General features: G+C 49.6%; 1 protein-coding gene across 7 annotated transcripts in view; it reads right to left on the reverse strand.

Moving 5' to 3' along the window:
• Positions 1 to 962: 962 nt before the first annotated feature.
• Positions 963 to 15,576, reverse strand: part of DAB2IP (DAB2 interacting protein) — a 191,994-nt gene continuing 177,380 nt past the window's right edge. For 6 of the 7 annotated variants that reach the window (XM_075331852.1, XM_075331851.1, XM_075331853.1 and 3 more), the window contains 2 exons: positions 6,933 to 7,020; positions 4,137 to 4,799 (listed from right to left, as the gene is read on the reverse strand). In XM_075331852.1, coding sequence (XP_075187967.1) covers positions 4,632 to 4,799; positions 6,933 to 7,020 — 256 coding nt within the window. In that variant the 3' untranslated portion in view covers positions 4,137 to 4,631. Of the gene's footprint in view, positions 1,692 to 4,136; positions 4,800 to 6,932; positions 7,021 to 15,576 lie in introns of those variants that run through there. The other variant, XM_075331855.1, reaches the window with a different exon arrangement.

The following is a 15,576-nucleotide window of genomic DNA, read 5'->3' on the forward strand; positions in this document are numbered from 1 at the left end:
TCTACTGCACAGGATTTATAGTCAGAGGGCCCCTCTAAGTAGGAAAGACAAATGATGAGGCCACATAGGGGCGGCTGAATCACTCAGACACTGCAATTCAGGACGGGCATTTTGTGCTGAAATAATTGCAATGTAAAAGCTGAAAATAAAGCAATGAAACATGAACAAACAGTAAAATTTACAAGCTTCCTTCTAAGGAACGGAGTTTAGAATTCTAGAATAATCTTGATTGAAACTATCAGCAGCGGCAGTGCAGCCGGCTATGTACAGGAGCTGCGCAGACTCTACAGCAGCACAGCCGGCTATATACAGGAGCCGCGCAGACTCTACAGCAGCATAGCCAGCTATGTACAGGAGCCGCGCAGACTCTACAGCAGCACAGCCGGCTATGTACAGGAGCCGCGCAGACTCTACAGCAGCACAGCCGGCTATGTACAGGATCTGCGCAGACTCTACAGCAGCACAGCCGGCTATGTACAGGAGCTGCACAGACTCTACAGCAGCACAGCCGGCTATGTACAGGAGCTGCGCAGACTCTACAGCAGCACAGCCGGCTATGTACAGGAGCTGCGCAGACTCTACAGCAGCACAGCCGGCTTTGTACAGGAGCCGCGCAGACTCAGCCGGCTGTGTTGCTGTAGAGTCTGCGCAGCTCCTGTACATAGCCGGCTGTGTTGCTGTAATGTACAGGAGCTGCGCAGACTCTACAGCAGCACAGCCGGCTATGTACAGGAGCTGCGCAGTCTCCACAGCAGCATAGTCTGCTATGTACAGGAGCTGCGCAGTCTCTACAGCAGCACAGCCAGCTTTGTACAGGAGGTGCGCAGTCTCCACAGCAGCACAGCCGGCTATGTACAGGAGCTGCGCCGACTCTTCAGCAACAACGTGCCCTTTCCATCTGCTTATTGTCCGGTGGCCCCGGCTGACACACATGAAAATGCACAACTTGTTTATCAGAGAAATCTTTATTGTTTCTGCTGATTTCTGTGATGATATGTGGGAACCTCTTCTGGGCCCCTGAACCGTAATTCTATATGCACAGCATACATGTAATCTACACAGCAGGATATATGAGCCATGAGTAGCTGCTGTATGTGGAAGTCTCTGCCACTGTCCTGCCTCCAGGACGTGACTGCAGGTCAGGAACCCGAGTGTCCTTCCTGTGCTGCAGGATCCGGAGGATGGAGGAGTGGTGCCACCAATAAATACGTTCACCGGGTCACAGCAGCGGCTCCAGTTTCTCAGAATATAAAAGGGCTATAAATAAAGGGCTCTTCTGGGGTGCGGGGCATGAGGCGGGGAATATGTGGTGCCTCAATCACAACGACATTATTATAGATTTCCCGTTTTCGTCAGTCTCTGCAGATTTAAAGCTACAAGGTACAATCTCCTGGGGAGGGGTCTGTTCAGCTTCCCCCTGAAAACAGCAAAGTTCTTAAGTTTCTATATTCTCCTTTGAGGTTTTAGTGTCAGCTGCCGCAATTCTGTGCAGTAGTATGAAGGATGTGACCCGTGTGTAGCTGCCGCTCAGGGTTATGGTATATTATACCAGTATAGTCAGTGGTCTCCATCACCCTCAGTATATGGACCTCGCCCTGGAGGGGCAGGGTCCGCAGGGAGTGCCTCCTGGTCCAGATTGGCGCTGGTTTACATTCTTCACGTTTTCCAAAATATAAGTAACCTAAGGCAGACTGTAAAGAAAAGAGATAGCATTTACCTGGAGCAGCGGCGTCTCGCCCCATATCACATACTGGCTCCATGTGTGAAGTCGGAGCAGCAGCCCCTTCTATGGCGGCTGCCGTCCCACTCCACACACGGGCCCCTACTCCCATAAACTGCATAGTAAACGGCAGCAGTTTTCTTCTCCACCCCGGGGGACCAGGGAGCAGTGCATTGTGGGAGCTCCTGTTCCACATACGATGTTTGTAGCTTTCATTTTTCAGCGTTTTGTCAAGTACCTCTGACCACCAGGGAGTTTTTCAAAGTCCTGTTGGAATTTTGGGTTTCTGTATATTTATTTTTTTTTTAGTATAATCGTTAGTGTAAATTCTCAGAAGTGGAAAACATGCCCAAAAATGAATCGGGAGAGAAGTGAGCAGGCGACTGGACGTTCCCCTCCTGTATCGCCCGCATAGAGTGTAAGCTCCGCATACACTGAATAGCCCCTGCATTACAGCCCCAGCGCATCGTCATCACCCTCAGCATTATGTCACCAGGCAAAGCATGGCCGGGCCGATGGAGGGGAAACCGCGCAGAGCAGAGCCCATCCTCGGCCGTCCATCACTGATAAGGAACTTGGACTTTTGGGCCCCGACGTAACTGAACACCAGCGTCTAAATCACATGGAGTTTATTCTCTTGCCACTGCAGCTCCTGTTCAGACCGATTCCTCACATTTTTCTCTGATCTTTTCATCAGTCTTCTTATTCTGCTTTTCAGCCTTTCATCAGACCGAATAATCACATTGTCCTCTGATCCTGTCATCAGACCGATTATTTACCTTCTCCTCTGATCCGGTCATCAGATTGATTATTCATGTTCTCCTCTGATCCTGTCATCAGATTAATTATTCATGTTCTCCTCTGATCCGGTCATCAGACCGATTATTCACCTTCTCCTCTGATCCGGTCATCAGACCGATTATTCACCTTCTCCTCTGATCCTGTCATCAGACCGATTATTCATGTTCTCCTCTGATCCTGTCATCAGATTAATTATTCATGTTCTCCTCTGATCCGGTCATCAGACCGATTATTCACCTTCTCCTCTGATCCTGCCATCAGACAGATTTTTCATGTTCTCCTCTGATCCGGTCATCAGACCGATTATTCACCTTCTCCTCTGATCCGGTCATCAGACCGATTATTCACCTTCTCCTCTGATCCTGTCATCAGATTGATTATTCATGTTCTCCTCTGATCCTGTCATCAGATTGATTATTCATGTTCTCCTCTGATCCTGTCATCATACCGATTATTCATGTTCTCCTCCTGATCCTGTCATCAGACCGATTATTCACATTCTCCTCTGATCCGGTCATCAAACCGATTATTCATGTTCTCCTCTGATCCTGTCTTCAGATTGATTATTCACCTTCTCCTCTGATCCTGTCATCAGATTGATTATTCATGTTCTCCTCTGATCTGGTAATCAGGCCGATTCTTCTAGATTACTTTGTTCACCATTGTCCTCATCTCCCTACTGCAGCCTCAGAAAACCCCAGGAGGTTGGCAGCGACCCTAGTCCTAGTTTAGCCCTGGTCACCAGGCGTCTTCCAGGTTGCTGTGATTAATAGATTTTTCTACTTTCTTGGATCCATATGACTCCACCCCAGACCTGGGACCCTGGAGCGCAGCAGTTTGTCTATTGTGATAGGCGGAGGGTCTGTAATACAGTGGCTATTCAGTGTAAAGCCTGCAGGCTCGGTGGTCAGGACTCCTTCCTAATGGCCCCTGCTGGTGTTAATGTGGCCCTTCTGGAGGGACGTTATCGTCTCCTGCGGTCGCCATCTTTCCCTTTCTTTGTGTATAATCTGTTGCTAGTCTTGACTAATGTCGGGAGGATTTGGCGCTGGATACGGCTGACTTCTGCTGTGTCAGGTGTTTTCGTTGCCTGTAAATTGGTGTCTTTTATGATTACACGTGATGGTGACAATTGCAGCAGGAGACTCGGAATCAAACGCTGCAGAACGTGGCATCGCCTGTGCTACAAATGTCAGTGAATCGCCCGGAGGGGGCCACATATGTGAATATGTGCACGAGATACCCAGGGTATGGCGGCACACAGGGCACCATCGCTCTGGAGTGGCAGAGACGCCTCCATACTGGTTCACCCTGGCGTTCTGCTGGCAGATAAGGTCACATCACAACAGCCTAGGTGTATAAGTAAGTACACCCCTCCTTCACAATCTTTTCAGGCTTGTCTGTCTGCGGCCTTTACCAGTGACGTTCATCCTATCTCCTCACCACTATCCAGGTTTTTGGGTTTTCTTTCTTTCTTGTGTAGTGTGACCCTACAGCTAATGGGGGCTGGGCAGCTAATGTTGGGGAGATGCACCCCTCATCTCCGGGCTGGAATGACCCTGAGGGCGCCGCACACCATGAACCCCTATATAATCTGCAGACGAGGGGAGACTGGTTCTGATAAAGCATCTTTATTCCACAGGTAAATGTACACAGTCCACCACAGACACCTGGAAGACGTCCTATAGCCTGATGAGAGTGGTAGTACACGAGACCCAAGCTCCAGGCTGGTGGTGAATAGGGCAGTATAGTCTTGGGCTATAGTATGGATACACTGACTGGGGAGAGGGGTCACTTACTTCCTGCAGCTATCGCTTGTGTACAGGGCATCACAGGAGCTGTGACGGTAGCAGCAGGTTCTAGTGTTTACAGGCGGCGCTCACCGCAGCGCCGCACACTCCTACGCCCGGCGCTTGGACTTAGAACTTTTGCCAAATTCTGTCCAGAAGGGAAAAATCTGGGAGGAAATAAACTTGTGAAGATAAAATAAGAGGATCGTATAGAAATAACGCTCTCTATGGCACATCATATTACATCTGCGGCCGCGCTCCCACAATGCATCAGTCCTGGGGCGCAGTCCGGTCCGCCGCATCTCTGACGCTCCCGGCCATTAACAATTACTGCTGTTTCTGAACTCGCCGTTCTCTGTGATCTGCAATTTAGTCGGGTTTGTGGGGGAGATCCCATTACGTGTTTGCATGCTGTACCTCTCTTTCAGCTGGGTTAAGGCGCTCATGAGCCGGGCGTTGGCCGCGTCCAAAGAGGCGATGCGTTTCTCCTGCAACGAGAGAACAGACATGACAGGAGGAGGACTGGCCTCTGTGCGCGGAGGAGGGGAGCCGGGCGGCCTCTGGGCGCGGAGGAGGGGAGCCGGGCGGCCTCTGGGCGCGGAGGAGGGGAGCCGGGCGGCCTCTGCGCGCGGAGGAGGGGAGCCGGGCGGCCTCTGCGCGCGGAGGAGGGGAGCCGGGCGGCCTCTGCGCGCGGGGGAGGGGAGCCGGGCGGCCTCTGCGCGCGGGGGAGGGGAGCCGGGCGGCCTCTGCGCGCGGAGGAGGGGAGCCGGGCGGCCTCTGCGCGCGGAGGAGGGGAGCCGGGCGGCCTCTGCGCGCGGAGGAGGGGAGCCGGGCGGCCTCTGCGCGCGGAGGAGGGGAGCCGGGCGGCCTCTGCGCGCGGAGCAGGGGAGCCGGGCGGCCTCTGCGCGCGGAGCAGGGGAGCCGGGCGGCCTCTGCGCGCGGAGGAGGGGAGCCGGGCGGCCTCTGCGCGCGGAGGAGGGGAGCCGGGCGGCCTCTGCGCGCGGAGGAGGGGAGCCGGGCGGCCTCTGCGCGCGGAGGAGGGGAGCCGGGCGGCCTCTGCGCGCGGAGGAGGGGAGCCGGGCGGCCTCTGCGCGCGGAGGAGGGGAGCCGGGCGGCCTCTGCGCGCGGAGGAGGGGAGCCGGGCGGCCTCTGCGCGCGGAGGAGGGGAGCCGGGCGGCCTCTGCGCGCGGAGGAGGGGAGCCGGGCGGCCTCTGCGCGCGGAGGAGGGGACTGGTCTCTGCACACCACACCTTGAACACATGGAGTGAAAGTTCTGTAATGTCGCACACACTGATGTGGTGTGGATTGGTCAGGGCTGGCACTTTGTGATCCGGCCTTCATGAAGGGCACTCTGGTGTAAGATGCACCAAATTCATTAAAAGGTACAGTGGGGGAAGTATTTGATCCCTTACTGATTGTGTAAGTTTCCCACTGACAAAGACATGAACAATCTATAATTTAGGTTAATTTTAACAGTGAGAGAATATCCACAATAAAATCCAGAAAATCGCTTTGTATAAATGTATTTCCATTTTGCAGAGAGAATTAAGTATTGGATCCCCTACCAACCATTAACAGTTCTGGCTCCTTCAGACACTAAGGGGTGCTTCACACATAGCGAGATCGCTACCGAAATCGCTGCTACGGCACGGTTTTGGTGACGCAACAGTGACCTCATTAGTGATCTCGCTGTGTGTGACACTGAGCAGTGATCTGGCCCCTGCTGCGAGATCGCTGCTCGTTACACACAGCCCTGGTTCGTTTTCTTCAAAGGCGCTCTCCCGCTGTGACACACAGATCGCTGTGTGTGACAGCGAGAGAGCGACGAAATGAAGCGAGCAGGGAGCAGGAGCCGGCGTCTGGCAGCTGTGGTAAGCTGTAACCAAGATAAACATCGGGTAACCAAGGTGGTTACCCGATATTTACCTTAGTTACCAGCCTCCGCAGCTCTCACGCTGCCTGTGCTGCCGGCTCCGGCTCTCTGCACATGTAGCTGCAGTACACATCGGGTTAATTAACCCGATGTGTACTGTAGCTAGGAGAGCAAGGAGCCAGCGTTAAGCAGTGTGCGCGGCTCCCTGCTCTCGCGGTTATGATCGCTGCTTCGGCTGCTGTGTTTGACAGCTAAGAAGCGATCATAACAGCGACTTACAAGGTCGCTGTTACGTCACAGAAAATGGTGACGTAACAGCGACCTCGTTGTCGCTGTCGCTTAGTGTGAACCAGCCCTTAGACGCTCCTAATCTCCTCGTTACCTGCATTATAGACAGCTCTTACATTGTCACCTGTATAAAGACTCCTGTCCACAGACTCCATTAATCAGACTCTAACCTCTACAACATGGGCGACCAAAGAGCTTTCTAAGGATCTCAGGGACAAGACCATAGACCTGCACAAGGCTGGAATGGAGAAGACCATAGACCTGCACAAGGCTGGAATGGAGATGACCATAGACCTGCACAAGGCTGGAATGGAGAAGACCATAGACCTGCACAAGGCTGGAATGGAGAAGACCATAGACCTGCACAAGGCTGGAATGGAGAAGACCATAGACCTGCACAAGGTCACCAGCTCTCCGGCACTACACTGCATGGTGTGAATGGTCACATAGCTCTCCTCACCTGCGCGTCGATGATCTTCTGCTTGGAGTCCACCGCTGCCTGCATCTCAGCGTGATCCTTCTTCAGCTCCTCCTCCACGGACATCAGCCTGTGGCAGACAAGTCTGGTTATTGCTCCGGGGTCTGAACATGTCGCCTGCGAGCTATGGAGGCATTATACACTGGTGCATTCTGGGAAGTGCCTCCATGAGCAATAATGTGCTCCTTACAATAAAGCACCGAGTACAGGAGATACATGTATACAGCTCCACACCACACCTGTGATATACACTGCTGTGATAACTCCTCTAACTCCTGACAGTCCCTGATTACACTGCTGTGATAACTCCTCTAACTCCTCACAGTCCCTGATTACACTGCTGTGATAACCCCTCACAGTCCCTGATTACACTGCTGTGATAACCCCTCACAGTCCCTGATTACACTGCTGTGATAACCCCTCACAGTCCCTGATTACACTGCTGTGATAACCCCTCACAGTCCCTGATTACACTGCTGTGATAACTCCTCACAGTCCCTGATTACACTGCTGTGATAACCCCTCACAGTCCCTGATTACACTGCTGTGATAACCCCTCACAGTCCCTGATTACACTGCTGTGATAACCCCTCACAGTCCCTGATTACACTGCTGTGATAACTCCTCACAGTCCCTGATTACACTGCTGTGATAACCCCTCACAGTCCCTGATTACACTGCTGTGATAACCCCTCACAGTCCCTGATTACACTGCTGTGATAACCCCTCACAGTCCCTGATTACACTGCTGTGATAACCCCTCACAGTCCCTGATTACACTGCTGTGATAACCCCTCACAGTCCCTGATTACACTGCTGTGATAACCCCTCACAGTCCCTGATTACACTGCTGTGATAACTCCTCACAGTCCCTGATTACACTGCTGTGATAACCCCTCACAGTCCCTGATTACACTGCTGTGATAACCCCTCACAGTCCCTGATTACACTGCTGTGATAACCCCTCACAGTCCCTGATTACACTGCTGTGATAACCCCTCACAGTCCCTGATTACACTGCTGTGATAACTCCTCACAGTCCCTGATTACACTGCTGTGATAACTCCTCACAGTCCCTGATTACACTGCTGTGATAACTCCTCACAGTCCCTGATTACACTGCTGTGATAACCCCTCACAGTCCCTGATTACACTGCTGTGATAACCCCTCACAGTCCCTGATTACACTGCTGTGATTACTCCTCACAGTCCCTGATTACACTGCTGTGATAACTCCTCACAGTCCCTGATTACACTTCTGTGATTACTCCTCACAGTCCCTGATTACACTGCTGCGATTACTCCTCACAGTCCCTGATTACACTGCTGTGATAACGCCTCACAGTCCCTGATTACACTGCTGTGATAACTCCTCACAGTCCCTGATTACACTGCTGTGATAACCCCTCACAGTCCCTGATTACACTGCTGTGATTACTCCTCACAGTCCCTGATTACACTGCTGTGATTACTCCTCACAGTCCCTGATTACACTGCTGTGATAACGCCTCACAGTCCCTGATTACACTGCTGTGATTACTCCTCACAGTCCCTGATTACACTGCTGTGATAACTCCTCACAGTCCCTGATTACACTTCTGTGATTACTCCTCACAGTCCCTGATTACACTGCTGCGATTACTCCTCACAGTCCCTGATTACACTGCTGTGATAACGCCTCACAGTCCCTGATTACACTGCTGTGATAACTCCTCACAGTCCCTGATTACACTGCTGTGATAACCCCTCACAGTCCCTGATTACACTGCTGTGATTACTCCTCACAGTCCCTGATTACACTGCTGTGATTACTCCTCACAGTCCCTGATTACACTGCTGTGATAACGCCTCACAGTCCCTGATTACACTGCTGTGATTACTCCTCACAGTCCCTGATTACACTGCTGTGATAACCCCTCACAGTCCCTGATTACACTTCTGTGATTACTCCTCACAGTCCCTGATTACACTGCTGGGATTACTCCTCACAGTCCCTGATTACACTGCTGTGATAACGCCTCACAGTCCCTGATTACACTGCTCTGATAACTCCTCACAGTCCCTGATTACACTGCTGTGATAACTCCTCACAGTCCCTGATTACACTGCTGTGATAACGCCTCACAGTCCCTGATTACACTGCTGTGATAACGCCTCACAGTCCCTGATTACACTGCTGTGATTACTCCTCACAGTCCCTGATTACACTGCTGTGATAACCCCTCACAGTCCCTGATTACACTTCTTGGATTACTCCTCTCAGTCCCTGATTACACTGCTGTGATTACTCCTCACAGTCCCTGATTACACTGCTGTGATTACTCCTCACAGTCCCTGATTACACTGCTGTGATAACCCCTCACAGTCCCTGATTACACTGCTGTGATTACTCCTCACAGTCCCTGATTACACTGCTGTGATAACGCCTCACAGTCCCTGATTACACTGCTGTGATAACGCCTCACAGTCCCTGATTACACTGCTGTGATAACCCCTCACAGTCCCTGATTACACTGCTGTGATAACCCCTCACAGTCCCTGATTACACTGCTGTGATAACCCCTCACAGTCCCTGATTACACTGCTGTGATTACTCCTCACAGTCCCTGATTACACTGCTGTGATAACGCCTCACAGTCCCTGATTACACTGCTGTGATTACTCCTCACAGTCCCTGATTACACTGCTGTGATAACCCCTCACAGTCCCTGATTACACTTCTGTGATTACTCCTCACAGTCCCTGATTACACTGCTGGGATTACTCCTCACAGTCCCTGATTACACTGCTGTGATAACGCCTCACAGTCCCTGATTACACTGCTCTGATTACTCCTCACAGTCCCTGATTACACTGCTGTGATAACTCCTCACAGTCCCTGATTACACTGCTGTGATAACGCCTCACAGTCCCTGATTACACTGCTGTGATAACGCCTCACAGTCCCTGTGAGGCAAATCCCGGGATATGAAGATGAATTATGACTTCCAGTCATAATCGCTCATCACTCCCTGGCAGTGCCCCCCTCCCTTCTTGTCCTCAATGTCCAGCATCTGTGAAGGTGTCACATCCCATGGCCATCTCCTATGATATGGAAATTAGGTGATGTGGGAACAATGGACACAGGATGACTCCCTGCCGTGACCCTGTGGTAGGAGCTGCTATCTAATTAGCAAGCTTGGAAGTATCCAGACAGAACGACTCCAGTAAAAAATGGTTCATATCTCGCAAGCCATATTTCCGATAAATATGGCAACCATAAAAATGGTGTCTCCGCATGCGGACGATGCTGGCACACCCTTTTTATGGGAGCGGGAGCTTGGGAAATACCCCAGGCGTGATATCAGCCAATGGGGAACTAGTAGACAAGTCATGAGTCCTCTCATTCTGTAGCTAAATTCATAACTGTCACAATGAGAGCATTGGCGTCCGCCTACGACGCTCCCAGGCCAAGTTATGGCCATATTCCATGTTGTGGATTTTGTCCATAACTCCAGCCAGGGGTGGAGCAGTGCTCCCTCTGAGGTCACTAAGGTAGGAGGGGACCTGGATTTGCCCAGGTTGATAACCCTACTTCGGCCATTTTCCAGGGTTCTTTCGCTGGGGGTCACGTGCAGGAAACATCTGTGGGAGTTCCTAGAAACCTGGTCTACAGCGCCCCCCTGTGGCCAGACGCACAAGGTAACTGATTGAATTGCATACCTGTTTGTAAACCATGCTTTATCTGTAACTGTACTCTGACATATGTATATTCTGTAGATTCCCTATTGTATATATTGTAGTTTCTAGTGTGGCTTTAGGCTGATTAAATTATATAATTAATCTTGGGCTGTTCTGTTATCTCGATCTTGAATCCCACGTCTGTGTGTTCGGCTAATAGTTACCGTGAAGCGGTTGGTGGCAGCGAGTTGTGCCAAGGATTATTGTGGGGAGGCCAGTGAGATTCGGGGAGGTTTTATATATTCCGCCCGCGGAGGTCGGGGGAATATATACCCTACTCTCACCGGGGACCCTTCAATAATCGGCATAAGTAGTATAGCGGCCTCCTTGCTTATTGTCGGGCAATTCCATAATTGGCCTGACTATAAGAGGGGCGCTAGAGAGCGCGTCACGTGCTCTGTCTGTCGGTCGGGAGGTATAAAGGAGGGGTGACACCCACCTGTTACCCCCCGATTGTGACGTACTGGCAGCCAGCGCGGGGGATTTCTGAGTGACCCCCCCGGTGGTTTGTGACAGTCCCTGATTACACTGCTCTGATTACTCCTCACAGTCCCTGATTACACTGCTGTGATAACTCCTCACAGTCCCTGATTACACTGCTGTGATAACGCCTCACAGTCCCTGATTACATTGCTGTGATAACTCCTCACAGTCCCTGATTACACTGCTGTGATTACTCCTCACAGTCCCTGATTACACTGCTGTGATAACTCCTCACAGTCCCTGATTACACTGCTGTGATAACCCCTCACAGTCCCTGATTACACTGCTGTGATAACTCCTCACAGTCCCTGATTACACTGCTGTGATAACTCCTCACAGTCCCTGATTACACTGCTGTGATAACGCCTCACAGTCCCTGATTACACTGCTCTGATTACTCCTCACAGTCCCTGATTACACTGCTGTGATAACTCCTCACAGTCCCTGATTACACTGCTGTGATAACGCCTCACAGTCCCTGATTACACTGCTGTGATAACTCCTCACAGTCCCTGATTACACTGCTGTGATAACTCCTCACAGTCCCTGATTACACTGCTGTGATAACGCCTCACAGTCCCTGATTACACTGCTGTGATAACGCCTCACAGTCCCTGATTACATTGCTGTGATAACTCCTCACAGTCCCTGATTACACTGCTGTGATTACTCCTCACAGTCCCTGATTACACTGCTGTGATAACGCCTCACAGTCCCTGATTACACTGCTCTGATTACTCCTCACAGTCCCTGATTACACTGCTGTGATAACTCCTCACAGTCCCTGATTACACTGCTGTGATAACCCCTCACAGTCCCTGATTACACTGCTGTGATAACCCCTCTAGCTCCTCACAGTCCCTGATTACACTGCTGTGATAACGCCTCACAGTCCCTGATTACACTGCTCTGATTACTCCTCACAGTCCCTGATTACACTGCTGTGATAACTCCTCACAGTCCCTGATTACACTGCTGTGATAACCCCTCACAGTCCCTGATTACACTGCTGTGATAACCCCTCTAGCTCCTCACAGTCCCTGATTACACTGCTGTGATAACTCCTCACAGTCCCTGATTACACTGCTGTGATAACTCCTCACAGTCCCTGATTACACTGCTGTGATAACTCCTCTAGCTCCTCACAGTCGCTGATTACAATGCTATATAAGGATAAGGCTGCACATCAAACTTAGATAATGGTATAATGCCTCAAGCATATGGAAAAATATTGGAATATACAATGAAAAATGCTACTTGCTAATTTGAACATGTGAATAATGAATTGCATACTTGCCATGAATATTAGGAAAAAGGAGATATTTAGCAATCGCATTGATCAATGTAACTGAGCCCCAAGACCTTGTCAAGGTATATCTCTATATTGGGGTCCCTAGCTCTGTGACCCTAACTGTGTGTCATCTCATTGCAATTAAAAACTGCTATGGGTGGAGAGGGGTAACTAAGGACTTTCTTATATAGGAGATGGAAAAAACATGGCCGAAAGGGGCGGAGCTGTGTTCACATTCAGAAAAAAGGCAGGTATGCAATTCATTATTCACATGTTCAAATTAGCAAGTAGCATTTTTCATTGTATTTTCCAATATTTTTCCATATGCATGAGGCATTATACCATTATCTAAGTTTGCTGTGCAGCCTTATTCTTATATAGTATGTAATTTTTGGCTTGCACTCATAATATATATATTAGTGCTCACTTCAGTTATCCTATTCAGTTATATGTAGTTTTTTTCTGAATGTGAACACAGCTCCGCCCCTTTCGGCCATGTTTTTTCCATCTCCTATATAAGACAGTCCTTAGTTACCCCTCTCCACCCATAGCAGTTTTTAATTGCAATGAGATGACACACAGTTAAGGTCACAGAGCTAGGGACCCCAATATAGAGATATACCTTGATGAGGTCTTGGGGCTCAGTTACATTGATCAATGCGATTGCTAAATATCTCCTTTTTCCTAATATTCATGGCAGGTATGCAATTCATTATTCACATGTTCAAATTAGCAAGTAGCATTTTTCATTGTATATTCCAATATTTTTCCATATGCTTGAGGCATTATACCATTATCTAAGTTTGATGTGCAGCCTTATCCTTGTATAGTATGTATTTTTTGGCTTGCACTCATATATATATATTAGTGCTCACTTCAGTTATCCTATTCAGCTGATTACAATGCTGTGATAACCCCCTCTAGCTGGTCTCAGTCCCTGATTACATACACTGGTTGACTTTTTTCTTTTGCAATGAAAACAATGAACTGACTTGATATATTTTCATGCTGAACCTGAACACTTTCTGAATTGTTTTCACCAGACTGGTTTTTTTTGTGGCAAAAATTTCAAGTTTTATGGAAATATAAAAAAAATAAGAGTTGTGTAGTGAGCGTGATCTGACCCACTGCTTTCCTAATGAATGTTTAGGATTTGTGGGAATATTTGGCTTCATGTCTCTTCATAGTCCGGCAATAGTGGCCGGCATTCTGGGGTCCAACGTAGACAGTCTATGGTCAGTGACTGCAACTTTCTGAGAAGAGTCCAGGTGGGAGTCAGTTACCCCCATAGTTTGGTACGAGCTCACCATATCGCTCATAGTTTGGTACGAGCTCACCATATCGCTCATAGTTTGGTACGATCTCACCATATCGCCCGTGTTCTGTGTTATGATTTCCACGTCCTTCTGAAGGAAGCCAGTCTGATGTCTACATCTCCTGAAGATGTCCATCGTCCACCTCCGATCTTACTATGACCCTATAAAAATGCGTCTTACAGTTTTGCTTCGGTGATTTTGGTGATTTTGGGAAATTTCGGTTTCATTAGTATAAATGAAGCAGAATGTTTTTCGAGGGCTTTTATGAATTGTTTCATGGGGATATGAAACCCTTGAGGATTCAGTGGAGGTAAATCTGCTGCTTTTTCAGGACATTTGAGACGAGGTTCATGATTCGGCCATTGTTCTCCAGTATCGTGAGACTTCGATCCCACCATCATATGCACCTGTATATCCTGTCAGGACCTCCGCCGTCAGTCACTGGGGGATGCTGAAGTCACGTGACTGACAGCGGCTGGCCGGTGGAGCGCCATGCTGGGCAGCTCACATGGCACAGGACCAGTTTCCTCCTGTGTCCTATTTTTATCCCCCAGACTGCCCCTTTAATAATATTAATCTGCCCCGGGCCTTTAACACTGCGATTCTTCATTTCCTAGACCTCAGCTTACCTTCAGTGAATGGGCAATTGAGAACTTCTCCTGCCCAGGTCCTTACACAGCTGAGTGTTTGTTACACTGCATCAGCTGAACTGTCCGGTGAATTGGGGACCACAAGGTGAGGAGGGAAGCACGCAGAGATGTGAGGATGTAAGAGGAGGAGGGGTGGCCCCCATGGTCCACGCCTGTGGCCCACCATCACCCACCCATGTATGTGACCCCCATCATTCATGACTGCGGCCCACCATCGTCTATGTCTGCAACCACCATTGTAAAATGTATGTGGCCCCCATGTTCCATGCCTGCGTCTCCCCATGGTCCATGTGCAGTTGGACTCAAAAGTTCACACACCCCGGCAGATTTTTTGCTTTCTTGGCCTTTTTTCAGAGAGTATGACTGATAACATACAATCTTATTTTTCCACTCATGGTTAGTGGTTGTCTGAAGCTATTTATTGTCATCTACTGTGTTTTCTCTTTAAATCATAATGACAACCAAAAACATCCAAATGGCCCTTATCAAAAGTTCCTATCCCCCAGTTCTTAATACAGTGTATTGCCTTCTCTAACATCAATGACAGCTTGAAGTCTTTTGTGGTAGTTGTGGATGAGGCTCTTTATTTTCTCACACGGTGAAGCTGCCCATTCTTTTTGGCGCCTCCAGTTCCTGTAAATTCCTGGGCTTTCTTGCATGAACTGCGCTTTGCTTGAGTTCTCCCCGGAGCGGCTCAATGATATTAAGGTCAGGAGACTGAGATGGCCACTCCAGAACCTTCACTTTGTTCTGCTGTGGCCAATGACAGGTTTTGGATCGTTGTCATGTTGGAATGTCCAAGTACGTCCCGTGTGCAGCTTCCGGGCTGATCAGGTCAAAAGTTTCCTCCTGTATTTGCTGATAACGTGCTGCATTCATCTTTCCTTCTGACCAAGTTAACTGTGACTTTGTAGCTCACACATCCCCACATCATCAACGATCAACCTCTGTGCTTTACTGTAGGAACGGTGTTCCTTTCATCATAGGCCTTGTTGACACCTCTCCAAATGTAATGTTAATGGTTGTGGCCACAACGTTCGATTTTGGTCTCATCACTCCAAATTCCCTTGTTGCAGAAGTTTGGCGGCTTGTCTCTGGGCTGTTGGGCGGATCGTCTCTGGGCTGTTGGATCGTCTATGGGCTGTTGGGAGGATCGTCTCTGGGCT

The sequence above is a fragment of the Anomaloglossus baeobatrachus genome (assembly GCF_048569485.1).
Source record: "Anomaloglossus baeobatrachus isolate aAnoBae1 chromosome 9 unlocalized genomic scaffold, aAnoBae1.hap1 SUPER_9_unloc_1, whole genome shotgun sequence".
NCBI lineage: Eukaryota > Metazoa > Chordata > Amphibia > Anura > Aromobatidae > Anomaloglossus > Anomaloglossus baeobatrachus.